General features: G+C 38.5%; 1 protein-coding gene across 1 annotated transcript; it reads right to left on the bottom strand.

Annotated features, from left to right (window-relative positions):
• Positions 1-2,913: 2,913 nt before the first annotated feature.
• Positions 2,914-19,098, bottom strand: gsdmeb (gasdermin Eb). The gene is made up of 10 exons (XM_017471631.3): positions 18,968-19,098; positions 18,270-18,489; positions 13,912-14,104; positions 11,504-11,678; positions 9,479-9,596; positions 9,007-9,123; positions 6,849-6,976; positions 5,941-6,145; positions 5,706-5,779; positions 2,914-5,280 (listed from the first exon to the last, which is right to left on the bottom strand). Exons 2-10 carry the CDS (start codon positions 18,478-18,480, stop codon positions 5,047-5,049), a joined length of 1,455 nt encoding a protein of 484 aa, XP_017327120.1. The 5' UTR covers positions 18,481-18,489; positions 18,968-19,098; the 3' UTR covers positions 2,914-5,046.
• Between the last annotated feature and the right edge of the window lie 4,881 nt (positions 19,099-23,979).

The following is a 23,979-nucleotide window of genomic DNA, read 5'->3' as shown; positions in this document are numbered from 1 at the left end:
CTGATAAATAAAACAGACAAATAAAAGGTGCTTTGGAGCTGACTGAAAAGGTCACTAGTTGGAGATCGGAAATGTAAAGAAAAATTCAGCATTCATTTCTCTAATATAGTAGATGATAGATAAAATATCACATTGGTGTTATTATAGCAGGGGCAGGATACTGGCTGTCATGCTGTAGCAGGTCTGAGAGCACGACTTGTTTCATGGGTGCCAGCAACATTGGAACAATACAGTTCATTGTAGATTTCTATCTGTTTCTGTCCCTGAAATATTCATTTCAGGATCAACATAATTACTGATTAATTTTATGGCAAAGATATGATGCAGTAAAACCTTTTAAACTAGCAAAATAGACACAGCAAGAGTTTTTACACAGCAGTGATTATTGCTTGTACACGTAGCACTTTTGAAGTGAAAGCTTTTCTACAGAACAGTGCAATTCTATCATTATATCATGATAATAATTTACATTTCTGAAATGCTGCTCTATTTATTCACACGAAAAAATTCAGTTTAACCCCTGCTGTCAGATTTTTATATCTGAGCTTCTCAGATTAAAATGCTGGAGGACGGCAGCACTGCAGTGTTTAATGTTGTCCTGCTCTAATGCTCCTAATTAACAGCTGATGAGTTAAATAGACTGGAGCTTAATGGTAAGGTGATGAAATCACTAAACTGCGTAATGCTGCAGTTCTTCACAATGAAAGGTGAGTATATTGTGCTGGACAGTGTGTTCTGTCTCCCTTTGTCTTTGTGCTAGTTAATCTGTATGTCTACACATGCAAATATATTCCACTATGACCAGCCCTGTATTCTAACATTTGAATGACAGCCATTAAAAAAAAACTTATTTTTAGAGAAACACTCTCAATTAATCATGATTTTGGAAATAATATTAATGTCTGCAGTCCTGTGTATATCCTGCACACATGCGTACAGACAGGTGACAAATAAAAGACAAAACAAAACAGTGGCTCTGTTCTGCTGTGGGGCATTTTACTGACAATGTCCACTTGTCCCCTTAGAGCGACGGGTCACTGCAAATCAACACAAAGTTATTCTGATCGATTACGTTTTTCCTGTGATGAATCATTTCTATCCTGATGGGAGTGATCACTTCCACAATGACAATGTCGCCATCCACAGGGAAAGCAAGAAAGCTCACTGTATGGTTTATATGAAAATCATACGCTATCGCTTTCGCAGATCTCAGTCATTGGATCTAAACTCAGTTGAATACCTGTAGGAGATTTGGGACAGTGCTCTCCTCCACCAACTTCAACACCAACTAAAATATATTTTGAAGAATGATGTTCTCTCTGTGTATAATCTATGCCAAGGCACACTGAAGCGGTTCTGGTTGCTCACTGTGGTTTTGCCTCAGTAATGCTAAGAAGCTTATAATTGAAGGAGATAATTGGTCTGCAGTGTCACACAAATACTTGATTGACTTGATTTACATTAAACCACATTGTGAGGGATATGACTATGTAGCAGTTACAAACCCCCCCCCCCCCCCCCCCCCCCCAAAGTTACATATGACTGCTCTAAAAAAATTAATAAAAATTAATTCAAGCTACTAACAGAAATGATTATTAACTTAATCATTACATCAATGTCAGTAAAGTTATAGGATTTATTTTAGGGCAGGAAAAACATTCTTCACTGATTTTTGGGCCTCCGCCACTAGGGATGTCACAGTACCAAAAATCTAGCAGTCGGTACCAATACCACCAAATGTACACGATACTCGATACCAAAGTCGATATCACGGTGTGGTATAAAAATTAAAAAATGTAATGAAAAACTCCTGGAGGACATCCTCCTCTGGCTGATAGTGGCAAAAAGAGAGAGAGAGAGAGAGGGATATTTTAGTGATCAAACACTGTCTGACAATGAGTGGAGGCTACAGTGGAGGTGCACTCCTAAACGCACGCGCACACACCCCCTATACTCTGAATGCAAGCTTTAGTTTAAATTCACTGATATGGTGGCAGGCCAAAGAGATTTATTAAAAGCATGAACATTTGAATAATTATTAGTTAAATGGTTACTAATTATCTGACAGGACACGGGCTGAATGGCGATGCATGGTGGCCCATTAGGAGGTAGTTTATAACACTGCAATGTGTTCGCGTCCTTAACAAATAACTGGCTATCGCAAACATTGCATGGAGCATAACGTTAGCTGCTTTCACGGCCACAATGCCAGCTGCCTCAAACAAACATAATATAGGACCGTCTTTCAGGTGCTTCGCCAAATTCCAGGTGTTTCCTCGCTTTGTTTGAAATGAACAATAGTATCAGTTGCACACCGACTTCAGAGCATCAATTATATGTTTGTTATCATCCGCCTCGAATGCGAAGTATTTCCATATTTAACTCGTACCACATTTCCTCTCAACGAGTCAGGGCGGAGCTAAACTTTTGTAGTTTTTCCCGTGTGCTTGTTGGCGTTCTTCTTTACCACTTGTGGACCGACTAAAACACTTGTGCGTATTTGCTGCCCCCTTCAGGTCCGGAAGAATTGCAACCTCGATGCCTTCATTACACACGGTACTTACGCTTCTGCAGAAAAACAACTACCGCTGTCACGTTTTAAGAATGTTGGTACTTACTTGGTACCGAAGTATCGGTTCTCGTGACATCCCTATCCGCCACTAGGTGACTGAGGCATTATGTTTTTTCAAGTTGCTCCCAAAAGTTACAATATTGCACACTATTTCAAGAACAAGGGGTCTATTCCTCTACTGCATGCATTTTGAAAGCAATGCTTTTAATTGATTCACTTTTCTGGGATAAAATGAACTTACTGGAATTTTTTTTTTTAATATTTGAGTGGATGCTTTTTAGGTATGTTGCTTAGAGAGAACACTGTGACAATAGAAAGAAAATAATCAAAGAAACAGATAATCATGTAAAACTGAATTTTATTATGTATTTACCAAGAAATTGTTGAGTATACGATGGTAAATATTAAAATGTAACTTAAAAATGAAATCCTGCATGCGAATGTCCATTAAAATGTTTTGTCCAGTAAAAGCAGCGGTACACATTATACCTGAACCTAACTTTATGCTTTCATAGAAGATTTGCATTTGCAAAACTTGCATTTGCCTCAGCTTTCTACCCTCAGTGTCCAGTAGTCTTGTTTGGTCATGTCATGTTTCCCCGTCAAACCTGTAGCCTTCCCTAAACTTTCACTATTCTCTCCGAAATTATATTTGATCTAGTTGAGCAAATCATGAGACTGCATATACATGGATTGTAGACATGTTTATATATAAAATAACTTGTTTCTGCCAGTAAATATTCATCAAAACCTGTGCCTGCAACATCTTCCCTTTGTGTGTAGACGGCTACAGCTGTCTACACACCATCATTTTCAACCTCAAACTCCACCAATACTCAACACTTTCCTCAACACTAAATCCTAGCTCATCCAGAGTATCCTCAAGTGAAATCCACAATGTTGAGGGCTGCATTTTCTAAGTAATAGTGACATTAGGGCACAGGTTCCCAACCCTGGTCTACTGTTTTCCTGCTTCCAACACACCTGATTCACCGAATCAGCTAATTAACAGTGGAATTGGGTTTGTTAGAGCAGCGAAAACACAGGACAGGTGGTACTCTGGGACAAGGGTTGGGAAGCTGTGCATTAGTGCAATATACTGTATACTACTACATGACAATCATATTGAATACATACTACAAAAAAGTACTTACATGTAATAATAAAAACATAATACACATTAACCGCAACATTCTCTGCACATCAATTCCACTGTCACACAGTGTTGCTTCTAGGCCACAAACCCATTTAAGCAATTGCTAACAACATACAAATCATTAATGAAGTTCTTAATGTTTAGGAACTACGTGCACCCAGAAACAATGTGTTTGATATGTTTGATGGGTGAGAAGATCAACAAAAATTGCTTTTCTGAGGGCAGTTCTCCAGATCAAAAACATGCATCCTCCACAAGGTCCGCCATGCCACAACAAGACTTTCAAATGGCCTCCAGAAAGTTCTGTGACCAAGTTTTTTCTATTGGTTGATTCCAAGTCATTGGGTTATTTGGGTTGCAGCCATATTCCGAATACAATGTTTATATGTGTACAGGCATCGGAATATTCCTGTATACATGGTTGTTGTAAGTATGCCTGAGTTGCCATTCCTAAATAGCTAGCCTACAGCTAAGCATCTGTCAGCACCCACAATTCCTTGCGGACTGAGCATGCGCATAGATCTCCTTTCAGTGGAATTTCTGAATAAGGTGTTTACATGCAACAAATTTCAAATTAAAACAGGCATAGGGAATCAGAATTTGGGGAATCAGAATATTGTCTTAATTTGAATCAGACAATTAGATTGCTGCATTTACGTTACTCAATACTAATTAGAATATTTAAAATAGTCTAATTATATGCTAATTCAAATTCTGATTAATATTGGAATATTGATGTGCATGTAAGCATAGCCAGTGTAACCAGCAGATGAACAGATAAGATTTTGGAATTTATCCAAACAGGGGCAAGGTCACATGTGCTATGTTTATATGTATCAGGACCTAAATATCAATAACTGTTGGTGAGAACAATTGTGTGGTCCTCACCAACTTCTATAAACAAACAAATAAACTCAGGTGATGACGACGATGACAACAACAACAATAACAACAACAACACAAAACACCCCATAACAGACTTTAACATTCAGAAACCAGGTTGGAAAAATAAGATCACCTTTCCTAATTCCAGAAACATCAGCCAGGTATTACTAATGAAATGCACAAGATTAGTCAAGCATCAAGAACTGTGACTAGACTTGTGGGCAGCAGAGTCCTGCTTGTTGCCATCGAGTCCTGCTTGTTACACTAGAAAATGATTGTTTCTCTGTATAAAATATTTATATGAAGAAAAATATAATTATATTTTTATATTTTTTAACTAGTTTTTGGTTATTCTCATTTACAACAATTTAGTCCTGTTCCAAAAGACATTTGTTCACGTGTTTTCCACGATCGGTCTGTCTTGACCCGACACTTAGTCAGTTGGGGACGCTAACGAGGCCAAACCAAAGATGGCGATGCACAAGATTAGAGGAGAGTGCCCCTGCTGGCTGCTGATCTGGGCCTTGATCAAGTCCTCCTCTTTGGACAGCATCACACTGGAAGATCCAAAGAGCTCCTGTACTTTACTGTAAGTATCCTTTTCAGCCAATGGGGCAAGTGTGCTATCCTTCAAGAAGCACTCTTTGTTTTCCATAACATTTTGTACCTGTAAGGCAGTACAGACAACACAACCAGTAAATTCATTCGTTCATCTTCAGTAACCGCTTTATGATGGTCAGGATCTGAAGCCTATCCTGGGAACACTGGGTGTGAGGTCGGAACACACCTCTGATGGGACAACAGTCCAGTGCAGATCACCACAAACACACATTCACAACTAGAGTTAATTTAGCATAGCCAATATACCTAATGACATGTTTCCGGGAGGTGGGAGGAAACCGGAGAACCCGGAGGAAATGTCAATAGAGGGAGAACACAGACAGTAACGTGAGCTTAAGGATCAAACTGGGGACCTAATAACCACTAAATATTTAACAGAACTTCACTGAGTAAGCAAATCAAACCATGTATCAGGTATTCGGTTAATTCAATTACATTTATAGACTGATGTAACGGAGACCAGATACTCACCAGCAGGTGCATTGCCTGTAAGGTGGGGTGATCGCAGCAGGACTCTAGTGCACTCAAGCTCGACTCAGTCATCTCTACAGATGAGAGAGAAAGAGATTTTATATTGATCAGCACTACCTGGTCAAGGAAAAAGTCGAAAAAAAGTCATGCTTAAAAAAAAAATTAGTGTAGCAATCATCTCTCCTCCAGCCTTGTCTATTTCTTAGCAGCACAATTTATTTATTTCCTTGCTCACCCTCTAAGGCACTGGTGAGGACGTTTGTGGCAGTGAGGGCAGAGGGCTCCATCTGTTGTTCCAAGGGGACTGTTTCCAATGGGGCATGATCTGCATCTTCTTTCTCCTTGAGCAGCTCCAACGTAGTCTGTATTGCTTTCTTCAGAGAGGGCACTTTGTCCAATGTGGAGAAATCAGACTTTCTACCACAAAGCAAATTCTCCAACTGACAGAGTGAAAGAGAAACAAAGCATTTAATAGGAATACATGCACATTTTACATGCAGTTTATTTTGTACATAGGAAGTACTGTTTTGTAACAAACCATAGCCCAGAGAATTTGCATACCATTAGTTTACTGTCCAAAAAAAAAAAAAAAAAAAAAAAAAAAAAAAAAAAAAATATTAATAAAATAAAAAAATCAGGAGAGCCAACTTGATGCTTAGTTAAAAAGCATGTTTATGTGTTGAGATTTATTCATGAGTTGTGTTACGTTGTTTAGTGTTTTTGTGTTATGTAACCTATGTGTTTAATGCTGCTTTGAGAATTATTGTCTATTTTAGTAAGGAAAGACGGAATCAAAACTGTGAATGAATGAATGAATGACTGACTCTGCTGTCAGTTTTGCCCTTGGGTAATAAAGTACATTCTTTAAATAAAAAAAGTACAACTTTTCATATTCACTGTTCATAAAACTCCATGTTTACATAATGGAAACAAAGACCAGTTCTTAAAAATGATCACTGGTTCCCTAAAGAGTAAAAGAGTAGCAGTGGGAAAAAACATTTAGTACATTAAGCTGTGCTATTATTAAATAAATGCAAGAGATGTACTTCCCCCTTCATTCATTCACCTCCTGCGTGGAAAACCAAAAGTGAAGCCATGTACATGTTCTGTGTGAACTATGTTAAATGTCTTATTCTCACTCACTGCAAGGTTCAGGCTACTGATGGCTGTCTTGTCCTTCAGGAGGAGAGTGATTTGCTGGAAGAGAAATGAGCGTGTGCTAGCAGGGAGTCCTGAAAGCACCTTGAACTGAACCTGCAAATTTTCAAAGTCTGAGAGAGGGAGAGAGGGAGAGATGATGAGGATGAGGGAACACCACCTTATGCTCAACTTGTCAAAAACTGAGCTTCTCATCATTCCAGCCTGCCGATCAATCAACCACAACCTCACTGTACAGCTCGGCTCAACTACACTCAAGCCAAGCAGGACATCCAGGAACCTTGGGATGCCTTTTGATGTCAGCTTGACCTTTACAGACCACATTTCAACAACTGCACGATCCTGTAGGTTCATTCTGTATAACATCAAGAAAATCAGACCCTATCTCACCGAACAGGCTACACAGCTAGTAGTCCAGGCTCTTGTCTTCTCAAAACTGGACTACTGCAACTCACTACTCTCGGGCCTCCTGGCCAGCTCCATCAAACCCGTTCAGATGATTCAGAATGCAGCAGCACGCCTCGTCTTCAACCAGCCCAAAATAATCCATGTCACACCCCTCTTCATCTCCCTCCACCGGCTTCCTGCAGCTACCCGCATCAAATTCAAATTCAACAGCACCCCCCTACCTCAACACTCTCCCTGAGACTTACATTCCCTCACGCAATCTTCGATCGGTTAACAACCGAGGCATGAGGACCCTTTCCAGAACCTTCAAACTAACTGTCCCTCAGTGGTGGAATGAACTTCCAACTTCAATCCGGACCGCAGAATATTTTCAAAACCGATTTTCAAAAAACAGCTAAAGACCCACCTCTTCTGTGAGCACTTAACTAAGCCCTAAAATGCCAACCCCACATTACCTTTAAAAAAAACTAAACTCTGGCTCTTACACCTCTACTCTGCACATTTTGCTTTTCTAGAACTCAATTATAAATCTTGTATGGTTGCACTACTTGTATTGTTCTCTGCTTGATATATTGCTTTGCTTGTATTTCCTCATTTGTAAGTCGATTGTGGATAAAAGCGTCTGCTAAATGATCCATCCATCTTCTACCGCTTAATCCTTTTCAGGGTCATGGGAACCTGGAGATTGCATTGTTCTGGTACAAAATAATGAAACAAACAGTGGGTATCGTGAAGGTTATTAAGCACACTCAGTGCCTGCTCTATCGGTGCTTCTTCTGGCCAGATCAAAAAGCAACATGCTCTAATTTGCGCTCCTCAACATATATGCTTTTTGCTAGTGGAATGAAAATATGATTTATGACCATTGTGATTATGATATGAATAAGAATGCATTAAGCAAAAATATTTAGAATAAACTAACTGCAGTTTTGCAGAGTACAACACTATTTTGGAATAATCTACAGGTTTCCTTGTTTTCAGGCAAGACATACTTCTTTTCACCAAACACTTAAATGAGCACCAATTTCATAATGTTTACAAAAAAATCCCTTGCCTTGTGTTTCTTGCTGTACTAACCGCTTTCTACCTGAGCCAGAGCCATATCACCCTGCAGCTCTTGCCTGATTTCCCAGTGAAGTGAAGCCAAGCAGGGTTGAGCCTGGCTCATCCAGGTGGAGGCTACACATTGGTGGTGGTTGAGGAGATTTCCTCCTCATACTATGTAAAGCACTTTGAGTGTCTAGAAAAGTGCTATATACATCTAAGGAATTGGGTTTCAGCATGATAGTATTCTTAGACCCTGACTTACAAAGCACTCTGTCTGGATAATGATTTTATTCTAGTGTTATTTTAAAGATGGATATTTGATAGCCATGGTGCTATCTGATAAGGGTAGTCTCACAGCTGTTGATTGCTACAGTTCACACTTTTGGGGGAGCTATTTACCTACCTAACATCTAAGAAAATACTTTACTCTGTACCCAATATAACCTCTTGCCATCAGACCGGTCGGCAGAGATAAACTTTATGTGAGCCGGAGACTTCCTCCGACAGCCAGCATAGTACTGCAAATAAACCATATCTTACATAAAGGGCTGTGTTGCTGATCTTTAATGCAAAGTTCACGGGGAATCTCCACCGTGTGAACTCTGTGATATAACTAGGGCGCCTGCTAGTGAATGTAAATGTAAATGTCTTCTTCAGGTCATGGCCAATCCTCCACTTCAGCTCTTACCATTCCTTAGCTTTTGGATTGATGGTTCACATGGAGCACTGAAGAGCAGGTTTGGTTTTGATTTGTGCAGGCTGTCCACCTCAAAGCATCCGTAGCTGTCTGGCATCAGGCACAGATCTGCGGACACAAGCCTGCAGTGGTCAGGTAAATCATTGGTGACTAACTTCCATTTCCTGGTTAAACAGCACTAGCACAGAGCTCGTTTTATTAAAGGAAACAATTATCTAAAGGTCAGGAGATGAATATAAAGCATTCTTAAACATAAGGCACAATTTTACTTTACTCCACCCGTGAGAGCAATCAGATTGGAGTCCAAACATTTCCATGATAAAACTGTAATAAACATCTTTGTAGACTCGGCAGTTATTATCAGATCTATTGGATAATAATTAAACCAGCATTAAATTGAAGTGCGCACTACTGATGCACTGCATATATTCTAAAATTATAATTGAGAGCAAAAAGATATTACCAAATTGACCTGTGCTTCTCACGTTGAGCTCCATTAAACTGTAAGCCAGGGCCGTGTTAGCTGGGATTTCTAGAACAACGTTGCTGTCACTATTGACGGTGCCATTCTTTACCGAAACCTATAGAGCAGTGACAAAAGATTATAAGAGAGAGGTAAGAGCTTTTAAATGAGTCATGCCATATAGATATTTCTGAGGTTATTGACATGATTACATTCAAATCTATTTCATATTACAGTCATACAAAGTGAAATGATTTTAAAAACTAGTTGTTTCACTGGATCAGTGTCTTAGTACATCTCTGTGCTCCTTATGTATCTCTCAAATAAGCATGGTGCATGATAAAAGTCGTCTCGAACTGGTTTCATGAACATGACAATGAGTTCAGTGTTCTTCAGTGGCCTTCCCAGTCACCGGATCTGAATCCATTAGAACATTTTTGGAATAAGGTAGAACGGGAGATTTGCAGCATGAAACTGAACTTGAAACATCTGCAGGAATTGCATGATGCAATCATCAACATGGACCAGAATCTCAAAGGAACGTTTCCAACATTTTGTGGAATCCATACCATGAAGAATTGAGGCTGTTTTGAGAGCAAAGTGTTAGTGTTCCTAATAAAGTACTCAGTGAGTATATTTACATGTAGAGCTGGCTCTGTGACTTATATTAAATATAAACCATAGAAAATTTTGAAAACTGATTCACAAAGGTCTCTGTGGTTGTATGCTGACATTTATGGCGATGAATGAGGAAGCAAAATGTCAAATTCAGTATGTCGCTGCATTTCTGTTTTGCCACTAACTAAATTAGATTAGTAGATTTCTCTGCAGAAAACACAGTGGATGTGTATGTCAACATTTCTTCAATGTTATATTAGCTGTTAATCCTGTTATTAAATTTGCCAAGCTACAGGTCAGAATTTAAGAAGTTGTTTTAAGATGCTTACTTTAGCATGAATAGTGAAGGTTACCTACTTTTAATCAAGGCTTTCTAGGCTTAATTCTAAACTCTTTCTAGTGGAAAAATAATGAATTGCTAATTACAACGAAGAAAAGTGGGTTATTATAGTCATAGGCTAAATGGGGCAGTGGTGGCTCAATGGTTAAAGCTCTGGGTTACTGATCAGAAGGTCAGTAATGTATATGTGACAAATAAAGAGACGTTGGTGTTTGTGTCCCCGGGCCCCCATATAGGTTGTACACTACAATTCTAAGTAAATTAATTTGCTGATAAAGACAAACTGACAGTTGTGGTCAACTTATGGTTTGATAACTTTAACTTTTAACTTTAAGCTTTAGTTTCTATGTCCCTATTTAGCATCTGAGGAACTTTCTCTCAAAATTTCTAATTAACCCGGAGTTCTTCCTGTCATGCCCCCTTCACTATGTTTAAATGTGCACATAGCGCAAGATCTTGCTTTGGTTCCTCAGTGTTGTAATGAGATCTCCTACCTCATTTCAAAAAGCACCGTGCCACTATTCCTTCCAAAAACTTCTAAGACCTTCCTCTTCAGGAAGATCACTTTCACTTCCTCTCCATCTGCTTTGCATGAATCATTTTATTACGTCTTGGTTTTATTTTTTATGCACATAGGTTTGAAATTGTCTTTTTGTAACAACCTACAACACTCTAGCACAAACTAGAATTTGCCTCTAGTTTTCTCTAATGCAGATGTGCTAGCTGCTTTGTATAACTGCACCTTCAACTGTTTAGTTGTTTTTCAAGTCACTCTGCTAAATGACTAAATATTAATGTAAAATCCATAGCAAGTAGTTAGGGTCGGTCTAGTTAAGCAAAAATGACTACCACTTCAATTTAAGGCATTCCTTCAGATGATTGGTTGATTATATAATATGAATCAAGAATATTTCAAAGATGTTCTAACAGCTGAGGTAAGTATGGAAGACAAAGCCTGGCATGCTACCTCAGTTCTCAGGTCATCTAAAGCTGAAACTGTCTCATATATGATTAACGTGTTAATTGATCATTTCAAACAGTATAACGTGTAACCCAGTAGGTCTGACCTGAATCTTCTTGGGAACAGTGAATCCAAGAAAGGCTGAGCAGCTTCCTCCCCCGTGTACTTGCTCAATAACCATGCAGGTCTGTGTGGTTATGATTCGCTCCTTTACCAGCGCGAACACCTCGCGCTGCCGCTGCAGTGTCTGCTTCAACAGGGAGTGCTGAAAATCCAGACGTCTACACAGGAGACATAGTACAACATGATCAACAACTAAAGAAAGTATATAACATAGCATGTGCCTTTTAAGAAAATAACATTCACAAAAATATAGAATCCAGCTTCATACAGAATAACCCCACACTGGTGCACGATCATATACTTCAGGCAATTTCCTCCATATTTTACTGCCATACTGAAATGACACTGGCTGAGTAAAAACAACAACCAAAAGGTATATTATCTGACCACTTTTTGCAATTAGTCCATAAACCACATAATAAAATGTCAATGCAAGCAGCTCCATAACCAACAATTTGCATACTGTAACCACTAAAACTGGATCCAAAATGCAGCCTATCAATCACTCTAACTTTCTATTTGCTCCTTTACTGAGGTCTGTACAAGATACACAACAGATACTAATGAAATTTGCAGAACCATTTATTGTTATTGCCATACTTGCAGTAGCCCTAACCGCAATCGCAGGTCATAACATAATCAGCAACCTTCATCATGTAAACTATGCAAAAAGTGAGATTTTACAACCACTAAAAGCTGGTTAACTGGTAAGGTAAGAGATTGTGAAATTGCACAATAATCATGAGTGATATCAAGTAACATAATATCACCAAGCACTTAAATAAGCATTAGTTATAAAAATACATTTAAAAAAAAACCCATTAACTTATGTGCTGTTGTGCTTTACTAACACCTCTCTAATAGGATTTTACTTGACAGTATTCTGACCTTTTTGTACTAGTATGAGGAAGGTGCTCTTGATAAGGGTGTCTGCCAAACGCAGTAAAAGTAAATGTACCGAAAATACCGTAAATATATGCGACATTCTCAAGTCACCGTATAGCAAAAAGCTGGTGAGTATTAAGGAAGACTGGATCCCAGTGCTGAAACTGATTTAATGTTTATCTTCTTCTACTCTGAAACTAGTTTACCCTGAAATTAGTTTATTTACAATGAACAGAAAATGCAGATGCTGATGGAAAGAAATAGGACATTAATAGGACGGAAATAGGGTGGAACACAATGTGATATTTGGGTGTTGGATGGTGCAGTCATCCATTTTAGAGTTAGGTTGCTAGAACTGAAGTATATTTTTAAGAGTAATGAGAAAGTCATGGTAAAGCACCTAATGTCGCATTCAAATTCAACCGTCACTGCTTAACCAAAATTGCTAGGAAATTCATTGAGGTCAATTCAACTGGGTCACACCTGATCTAAAAAGTAAGAGATGACTGTACTCAGTAATTCCCAGCACATAATATCTCAAAATATTAGAATAAAGAATTTATAATACAGAAATGTCGACCTTCTGAAAAGTATGTTAATTTATGCACTCAACACTTGGTCGGGGCTTTGCATGAATTGCTGCATCAATGCGGCATGGCATGGAGGCTATCAGCCTGTGGCACTGCTGAGGTGTTATGTGCTCTAAATTCTCTTGATAGACGGCTGCAATGACTTTCGACTTGAGAAAACTCAGTGGAGCAACACCAGCAGATGACATGGCCCCCAAATCATCACTGACTGTGGAAACTTCACATTGGACTTCAAGCAGCTTGGATTCTGTGTCTCTCCACTCTTCCTCCAGACTCTGGGACCTTGATTTCCAAATGAAATGCAACATTAACTTTCATCTGAAAACTGACTGTGGTTGTGTGTACTGAAAGGAAAGCTTTGCAGGTGTTTTGAGATAATTAGCTGATTAGAGCTAATTATATTATATTAGATTAGACATTTCTGTATTATAAATTCTTTATTCTAATATTTTGAGATACTGGATTTTTGATTTTCAAGAGCTGTAAGCCATAATCATCAAGATTTTTTAAAAAAATGTAAATAATATTTGTAATGAATCTAGAATATATGAAAGTTCCACTTTTTGAATTAAATTATGGAAATAAATGAACTTTTCCATGATATCCTATTTTTTTAGATACACACATATCAAGCAATCTAAACAGCTCTGTGCCATATTTTATGGTGAAATGAACCTGATTTTACAAGTAACAGCTTTGATACAAACAGAAATATTTATTCCAAAGTTTTACAAAAAAAAAACCAATTCAGCATGTTATTAAAGATTCCAGGATTTCATACTTTTGACTCAGCCTGCAACAAAAAGTCTGCTAGCAAACAGTTTCACTTCCCCTTCCACTTCCCATTTTTTTTTTTTGGAGGGGGAAATCATGCATGAATATATGACACTGTAAAATCCACAATGACATGACTTACCTCTCTTTAGAGTCACATAGTAGCTTCTGAACATCCACTTCTTGCTTCTTAAGTCTCCCAAATGAGGATGCGATTTTGGTCGAACCTTTTCCTTCGATGTTCAGGTTTCCAGGACCGACACCTGCTTCAGCTCCCCCAGCTGTGTTATTTTCCACTGTACCATTATAGTTTAAAAAGTCTGTCTCGACCAGAACTGTGGAGAACACAAGAAGGAATCATTTCATAAATGCACAGTGCACAGTTCAGCTCTCTACAAGACATTTCCATCATTCAGCCTGCTCCACAGGTAAGCAAGTGCTTTACTCCTCTTATACTACAGCAAATTGCCAACAAATGATCATTTATGAATGAATGGCACATCATACTGTTTTTGGTTACATTTAATGTTGTGGAACAATCACAAAATATCATGTTCCCCTTCCAGCATAAATATGCTTTCATGTATCGATCCACAATTTGAACCGTGGCTATGATCCTTGGATATTCCCTAATAAACATGTTCATCTCACGCAATTGCGTCCTGCTTCTTCACCTCAAACCAACACATTACAGAAGACTTCATCTCCTAAAGACACAGCTGAGAAACATGAAAGTTGGAGAAACTTGACCATGGAAGTGGATGCAGGAGCTCTGCCTCCTGACCCTGGAAGAGGATGCTGTCGCTCCATGTCCTGACTCCGGCGAGGACGACGATGTTCCGCCTCCTGACTACAGAGATGATGTCATCGTTCCACTACATGGACGACGTTGTTGTGCCTTTTGTTTTGATTTGATCACTTAATTCGCCCTGCTGTTTTCTGCGTTTGCTGGTTTCCCTGTATGAGCTTCCTGGTTCTCTGACCTCTATATGTTTCTTAGATTTATGATCGTGGACATGCCTGTGTTAGCCCTGTCTGGCTGTTTGTTGACCCATCCTTGGAACCATGGCTATGATTTTTGGATGTGCCCTAATAACCGTGCTGATCTCATGCAACTGCGCCCTGCCTCTTTATCTCCAATCAGCACATTACATACAACAAGTTCCTTTTATCACTATATACATTTCCTCCACAGCTTCTCCTTTTTTATGTCACGTAGACTTAAAACAGCTTGCCATGTCACTGGGGGTGGGTGTGGGGGGGGGGGGGGGGGGGGGGGCTAGGGGGGAATTTACCTGACATGCAACCCCATATCATAAATGAGTGGGGAAATTTGTATTGTTTTCTTCAGGGAGTCATCTTTATACGTGTCATTAGAACGTTCCAGAATCATCTCCTTTTTCACTTTGTAATTCATCACTTCCTGATTCATCAATGAATATCACTTTCATCCAATCATCCACACTCCATGATTGCTTCTCTTTAGCCTACTTGTTTTCTTCTGTTAAGGTGTTTGTGCTGGTTTTCTTTTGGCTTTTCTATATGTAAATCCCATTTCATTCAGTTTTTCATTTGTTTTATTGTGCATTTTCTATTTTCAAGGCAGCAATATGCTCTGAGATTTCTATCCTGACGCTTTGACGTCTTCCTTGGTGTACCCGTATGTTTTCCTTTTATAACCATCCAATTTTATTTATACTTGCACCAAATTTTAGACACAGCTGACTGAGAACAACCAACATCTTTTGTCACACTCCTTCTTGAAGGTGTTTTATAATCCTTTCCATTGTTTCAACTGAAAACTCTCCTGTTGGGGCCATGTTTCCTTTCAATAGCCAAGTCCAACAGCTCATTAAGATCTGTAAGCACACTCTTAACTGCAGACTAATTTTCATTTTAATATTTGTGCCAATATTTGTTTTAGAAATGCAAATTATAAGATGATTCCATATTTTTTTCTCTACTTGACTTGAAAAAAAATATGCCATTAATTAAAATAATTTCAATTTTGAATTTGTTTGAGGTATGTTTCATGCAGTCAGAATGTTATTTGAATATTATCAGTTATTAAACAAAAATTATTTTGTGTCATATCTGTGATTTGTTTATTTGCTACAAAGTAAAAAAAAAAAAGCTGGGTGAACATCCTCTAAGTGTAGTGATTCTGTAATTTAAGCTTAGGGGTTGTACTGGAGACAGCAAATGGACTCAAGCATGCAATGCAGATATACAATGCTTTTGCACTGAGTTAAGGCAGAGACTCAGTTCAGCAGTGTTGTTCACTGACCTTTCATATGCCTGTCTTTATACTAAAAAAAAGCATATTGTTTGGAGGAGACATGAGATAAGTGTAATGTTATTAGGCTATATATTATATAGGTATTTAGATTTTTTAATGTTCATATTTATATTGTATTTACACTCCAGATATCTGAAAGAAAGAAACAAAGAAAGAAAGAAATCTCAACTAGAGTCCCCCCCCGTGTATTGACATTTCTACCATTGATCATACCATACTGCAGAGCTACACGAGAAAAGATACAGGTAAACAAAACGATTTAATTTCAGTCATGCTCATAGAAATAGAGTGTTATTACACTGCTCATTATCACACCACAAGATTTTACTTGTCAAATGAATGAACATGAAACATTAATTTGAGATGGAATTATTTTATTAACGTACTTGTGGAGTTTGTGGAAAATGGCATGCAATAATCCTGAAAATAGGTATATGTGAAAATAGGGATATGTGTTATAAATTTTATGTTATAAAATAGGTATAAATGTTAAAGCGAGTCCCCTAAAAGGATAAGTGGCCCCTGCCTGGCCCCCAGCTACTATGGTCTAGAATCGCTACTGTTAATATAAAATAAAACTTAAATACTTTTTCATTTTTGGTGACGTTTTACAACACGACTATATGTAATATAAAAATTGAGTTATTAGTGTCCCAGTCTGTACATTTATATGGACAACAATAATCCAATATTAACCTGATTAAGACAATACTCTGATTAAGAAACTACCATGTAAACAGCAATTTTTATTACCTTAATCCGATTAAAGTCATACTCGAAGTAAACACAAATCAAATTAAGACATGTGGAGTACCTCTGTTTTAGTCGCATTATCAACGTGTATTACAGACATGTACACACCTTAATCACACTATTAATGTCGTGTGGGAGTTTTCACCACATTCAGCAACAGGACACGTACACACACGGTAGTGCTCAACCGTTTTACTGCAAACAAGTGAGCACGGCTGCGTCCGAAACTGTGTACTTACCTGCTATGTAGTAGGAGAAATACATGCATCTCGGCTACTATATAGTAGGTAAGTACACGGTTTCGGACGCAGCCCCTGGCTTCAAACAGTCGTCTATGTGCACGTATAGCATGACAAATAATTAACTGCACTTGAAGCGTTCATAAAAATGAAAAAAAAAAAAAACCACCCCAAACTGTATACGGTACCATAAAGAAGACGAACTGTATGTCGACACATGAAATTCTGGAGGGAACATCGGACAGCATGGCGATATAATGACGTGCTGTCAATCGCTCTATTTTCTATAACATGTAAAACAGGAACATGAAAGGAATCGACTCATGTAAACACCTTAATCACAATATTGTCTTACTCAGAATAAGGTCAATAATTAGATTACTGCTGTCCATGTAAGCATAGTGCAGCTGTAGTGAGCCAGTGGATAGAGGTTATGTACGTGACGTCACCGTAGGCGGAACTCGCTACGGTCACGCTCACTGAGTACATTAATGTACAGCGTGAATTCCACAAAAACACAGAAAAAACAACGCATCTAAAATGGGGAAAAGCTGTTGTGCAATCGACTGTGCTAACTTTTTACAGCGTGCCAAAAACCCACCCTGGTATGTTTTTTTGGCACGTGGGATTCATGTCGTACAACTGACTGTGTTTTAACTTCATAAATATATAACGTTAGTACGTGGAAGCAGTGTTGGCGACAAACAAACTAGAACTAGCTAGCTCACGGTTTGCCAGATAAAATTATAGAATAAAATAAAAATATTTGCACATGCAACCAGAGTGTTTATTTGTATTCTTGTCACTTTAATTTCTCCAACAACTCCCGCCTTGAAGTAGGAACAAGCGTGAAGTAGGATCAAGGCTTCTGTATGCCTTCAGGCTTTGCTTAGTTTATTTTCTCGAAATCGGTTACATATAAATGTCGGGAAAACTGATTTCTGGCCACATACCAATGTCCATGGACCACGGGTTCTTGGGTAAATTGTAAGGGTAAATATTTTCGCATCTTCCCCTATTAAAACCACCCATTCTGCCCGGATGTTTCGCCCCGGGAAAGTGACGTAAATGCATACCCTCTCTACACCACCTGGAGGGCTGATCGCAAATAGGTTCAAGGTGGGGTTATTTATTTATTTCTTTTTTAATAGACTGTTTTAGGCCTAATTGTACTGTAATGAATGCCCAGTCAGTGTAAAAGCGCTGTACCTGGACTGATGGGCCTTTCCCCGAGCAGCACATCGTTCAGGGTGAAGTCTGTGGGAATGTATCTGGGTTGCTGCCAGCACCAGTAGGGATTCCGCTTGATGACCAGCGAGGAAACCGTCAAATTATCCGATTCATTCAGCCGGGAGACGGGGATTAAACAGCCATCGGGGTCAATCGCATCCACGAATTTCCTGGTCGCTTTAGCAAACATCTTCAACCACTACAATAGAGAACAAAGTTATAATAACTGCCAGCTCAATAACCTTTCACTTTCTGTATCTATATTCCTATAGCATCTTCTGTGGTATTATGTTTCACCTTACTGTCACGTGACTGGAGCTTTACAAAGCCACTGTGTCCCACTGCGAGTGAGATAACGTTATTGTTTGATAGCCTTTAAACAATAAACACATCGAAAACCTAAAGGTACAGCAGTAAGGTGAGTGCTTTCCTTTTCCTCGAAATGTTTTATTATTAGTTTTCCCTGATGTCACTTCGTTTCACACATGTATCTATTCACTCATGAAGAACCTAGATGAATTTCTGGCTTAGTACTTTGATGACGGAAACAACAAACAAAGCCGCACGACACAAACACGCGTGTTCACAGCGGCTTGCGTTTCTTGGTTTCCCGCCCAAATAAAAGACATTTTTACTGTGAATATTCTCACAGCAGAAAAGAAAACGCCGTTTCTTACCGTTTCTTTGTACGGGGGCTGTAGTAAAAACAGTGCCTGAGACAATCGTCGCGATATCTTCCTGAGAATATGGGCGAGTTACTCTTTTCTACTCTCTCAGGGGGAATCTCCCAAACTCAGCTCCACCTCCACGCTGTTACTGACATATTACGGGAGTTTAGGTTATTTTTTTCCATCTTGACTAAATATTTCCTGCAAAACCTTAGAAATAGATGCACTGTACTAAAAGTGGGAGTGAGAATCAAGTAGGGTGTTGTTGTCTCTGTTTGTTTGTTTGTTGTTAAATTCAGTTGTTACTGTGTCTTGTAGACTACATGTAAAAATCTGTTATGTGAAATAGCTTATTTAGGTCAGTACTAAATAAAAAAAAAACCCAAAAGGTATTTTTTTTAAAAATGATCCCTCTTCTTTAAAAAATAAATAAATTGAATTTTGCAGATTCTGCAAAGGGTGTGTAAATTTATGAGCCCAACTATATACACCGATCCGCCATAACATTAAAACCACTGACAGGTGACGTGAATAACATTGATTATTTTGTTTCAACGGCACATGTCAAGGGGTGAGATATATATTAGGCAGCAAGTGAACAGTCAGTTCTTGAAGTTGATGTGTTGGAAGCAAGAAAAATGGGAAAGTGTAAGGATCTGAGCCACTTTGACAAGGGCCAGATTGTGATGGCTAGACGACTGGGTCTGAGCATCTCCAGAACTGCAGGTCTTGTGGGGTGTTCTTGGTATGTAGTGGTTAGTACCTACTAAAAGTGGTCCAAGGAAGGACAACCGGTGAACCAGCGACAGGGTTATTGGAGCCCAAGGCTCATTGATGCACATGGTGAGCTAAGGCTAGCCCGTCTGGTCTGATCCCACAGAACAGCTACTGTAGCACAAATTGCTGAAAAGGTTCATGCTGGCTATAATACAAAGGTATCAGAACACACAGTGCATCACAGATTGCTGCATATGGGGCTGCATAGCCGCAGACTGGCCAGAGTGTCCATGCTGACCCCTGTCCACCACCGAAAGCACCTACAATGGGCACATGAGCATCACAACTGGACCATGGACCAGTGGAATAAGGTGGCCAGATCTGATGAATGTATGATTTTTTAATTTTTAAATTATTACTTTCTTTCTTTCTTTCTTTTTTTTTTTTTTACATCATTTGGACGGCCGGGTGCATGTGCGTCGCTTATCTGGGGCAGAAATGGCACCAGGATGTACTATGGGAAGAAGGCAAGCTGGTGGAGGAAGTGTGATGCTGTGGGTAATATTCTGCTGGAAAACCTTGGGTCCTGGCATTCATAAGGATGATAGTTTGACACGTGCCACCTACCTAAACATTGTTGCAGTCCTTCCTGGCAAGGGTATTCCCTAATGGCAGTGGACTCTTTCAACAGCACACTGCAAAAATTGTTCAGGAATGTTTTAAGGAACATGAAAAAGAATTCAAGGTGTTGACTTGGCCTCCAAATCCCTATCTCAATCTGATCGAGCATTTGTGGGATGTACTGGACAAACAACAGTACAGTAGCTGCCACTGGGCATTCTCATATTCACGTGAGGTGAGCATTGGGCCCTAAAAGTCAACCACAAAAAGATCAAAACTCTCATATTCCGAGATCTTAATCTTAATCTAGTCAAGTTAATCAAAATCTATAAATAAATATTTTGATTTTCAGTCCAGCGATCAGAATTTTTTCAAAGAAATACTGCCACTGGCTTGACAAAGTTTCTATACTTCATAGATATACAGTAGGTGCATTGATTTCAGTTTGTTTGATTTGATTTGTTGTATATCAGTCATATTTGGCTTTCGTTTATTGGTTTAGGTTTTAATCAATTGGAGTGATACAAACTTATGCAAGTGCAGTCACATGGCCTATTGATATTAGTTAGCTAAATATCATGTTGGATAACAAAAAAAAAGATAATCGAGCACAATAAATAAGTAAAAATCGTAAAGTGAACCTGTTACAGGTAAGGACCTTCCTTTGTATTTTATTTTAGGGATTTCATTTGGACTAGCTTTATCATATTTTCAAAGGGGCCACACTGCTCTCTGTTAACAAGCCAGAATGTGTTGTGTTGAATGCTAACAATGCTAAGATGGTGGCTATGGAATGCCATTTTTGTCAAAATTAAATAAATAAATTTGCCTGTGATATAAATAATAAAATGAGTAAAAGCAGCAAAACGTATATACATGAGTAAATATATTGCAAAACAAACAAACAAACAAACAAAATATTGTTATGAAATATTTTTTAATTATATTAATTTTCACAATAAATGTCACTTTTTAATTGGTTTTATTTCATAATAACAGTTTTAATTGAATTTTTTTTTCAAAAGACTACTTTTATGTCATAATGCCTTTTTAAAATTTCATAATGACATTCATGTCATAATGACACGTCATTTTCTTAATCTCATAATCTGTTTTATAGTAAACCTCTTACTTCAAACAATAACGCTTTCAGAATTTTTGTGATTTGTTGGAAGTATCTCATTATGTTTTGAATGGACGACAGTATTGTTGGGAAGGGCAGGGAATGCACACAGTGCGGGGAGCCCCCTTATTTGTAGAGGTAAAAAGCAACCCAGCTGAATTTTTGGGTACTTTCACACCCATTAGTCAAGGAGTGTGAAACAGAGTGCTAGCGATACTTTTGCTTTGTTTGCCCTTTGGTGTGGTTTGTTTTTGTCCTGCACAAGGAACCAAAAAGCTATAAAATGTAAGCTATGTAAACCCAGAAATAAGATGAGGGGGTGTGAGGGTGGGGAGATTCCAAACACGATTCATTTCAAATGGTCTTAACACTGCATATGTGAAAGCACCTTAATTATCATGCAGTCAGACAGTGACTATTAGTGAGGAGAAGAAAAGCCCATTTTGAAAAGTACAGTTACTTTTATGCTGCATTCGATTAAAGGTCATAACTCATAACCCTCTAACTCATAGCTCTAACCCTAAACTCTGTCTAGGAAAACTTAAAGAAAACAACCCCTCAACTCAGAGCTCATAACTCACAATCTATAACACTTATCCCAGTTAGCTGTTCTGAGGAAGAAAATATAAATAACTCATCACATCTCACTCATCTGGTTAGCGCATTGCTAACAGAAGATGGAGGTCCATGTTATTTTGCCACTTTTTCCACACTTTCTGCCGAATGTAATGTAAGCCGAATGCAGAATAAGTGTACTTTTTCCACACTACCATGTTTATGAATATGAAAGCAGAAGTAATAAAGCTTCAAATCTTCTAGTGGGAAAGGGAACAGTTGTAGAAAATACAGCTTGTTATCACTGCAGCCTAGGTAGCATGTATGTTTGTAGCAAGCATTTCAAAGAATCTGACTACTCAAAAATCGCTTGCAGACTATTTTCCAGTTAAAAGTTTTTGACAAATTTAGAAAAGCCAGTCATTTGTTCCTCTTTTGTATTTGCCTCAAAGTGAGATCTAGACATTTCTCTTCCCTAATTTTTGTGTTACAAATTCAGTCGATGTGCATGACTGATATTTTTGCAATGTAGTTTCGCCCCTGTTTCACCTGTGCAAGTTCACATTTCTGTTATTGGTTAACAGCCGAGAAAGGTTTAGTGGTGGTGGACAAGATGTTGGAACACTGCTTCTAATAGTGATGTGACGTATGACACTGACGTTTCGAGGCACGTGTCGAGCACAACACATTCTCCAGTGAAGCCCCGTATCCGGGTGTGTATTGGTTTCACAGAATCGAGTGATCGGCAACAAACGAAGCCTCACTTTCTGTCCAATCACATGCGCAATTCGCTTTCCGTGTCGAAATGTCCGAATCCCAGATCTTACATTATCTGTTGGCTCAGTCTGGTTGGTTGGTTTGTGAGGAGTACTGTACTTTGAAAGTTGGATAATCAATATGTTACATGTAAATCATCACTACTTATTAGTCACAAATTATTTGTTGTTTTTGTTTTGTTTTGATTGGTGAATTTTTTCACTATGGCTTTTGTTTTGGTAATTTCTACACTTTGGCATTGCAGTTTCTTTGTACACCGGAATCCTCTGTACCATGTGAAAGTGTTCTCTAAGGCAGGGAAAGTAGTGTCAAAGAGGAGAAATAGACTCAGCCCCAACAGTGTCAAACAGCACTTATTTCTCAATAAAAATCATTAAAAACTTATTTGTCACCTTTCTGTCATTCCCACAGTTACATAAGCACTATTATTGCCAAGACGCATAAGCAAATTTAATACCCAGATGATCCCATCACACAGTGTCCTTATCACAAAATCGTTTTAGTCCCACACTTTATATGAATGGATCGTTCTGTCCATGTCAAAATGAATCATTTTCATTCAAACTTATTCAATTACATTTTTAATTCCAAGTCATACAAGTAATATGATGAATGCAAATAATTTCAGGCAAAATCCTTGCCATATGCAACCCTTTTAGTCATATATGTGTACATTATTCTGCTGTTACATCATATTTAAGTATATTAGTTCATACTGGCATTTATTGCCACAGTTTAATGGCTAAATGAATTTATCAGAGGGAGAAATTCAACACACACACACACACACGCATGTGTTAGGCTTTTATTTGTGCACATAACACTGAAACGATCTACGGAGTGTGTGGTGGCTGCTTCATCAGACAGAGCTTCCTCCACAGGCTTTTGGCTGCTTTATTTCTTACTAACCACCAGTGTTTTCAACACTCTCGAAGCTTAGAATCTTTCCCTGGAACAGTGAGGGGAAAGTCTGCTTTATGAGGCTTCATTTCCACATCCATTTCTAATTCTAATTCTCTTTGTTGGTCATGAAAAGTGAGTAACATATGAAAAAAAAACTTTGTTGACAAATTTTTATATATGCCAATCTGGCAAAACACTGTGGAAGAGTCGTTTGTTCATCCGGTGACCGCCCCATAGGCTGATTGAAGTGATGAATGAAAGACTTGAACCCGAAGATTCGAGAGGTGAACTAATCATTTCTGTTTCCGGTACAGAAGCTATGGGA

This window comes from Ictalurus punctatus, chromosome 1 (assembly GCF_001660625.3).
Source record: "Ictalurus punctatus breed USDA103 chromosome 1, Coco_2.0, whole genome shotgun sequence".
NCBI lineage: Eukaryota > Metazoa > Chordata > Actinopteri > Siluriformes > Ictaluridae > Ictalurus > Ictalurus punctatus.
This window is presented reverse-complemented; position numbering and strand designations above follow the sequence as displayed.

Bases quoted from the DNA above. Each gene is read 5' to 3' on its own strand.
- gsdmeb (XM_017471631.3), bottom strand. From the start codon at position 18,480: ATGTTTGCTAAAGCGACCAGGAAATTCGTGGATGCGATTGACCCCGAT. The intron at 9,124-9,478 runs GTAATATCTTTT...TTGTGTCCGCAG, and splicing joins GAGAAGCACAGGTCAATTTG to ATCTGTGCCTGATGCCAGAC. The intron at 5,281-5,705 runs GTGAGTATCTGG...ACTGCCTTACAG, and splicing joins TACAGGCAATGCACCTGCTG to GTACAAAATGTTATGGAAAA.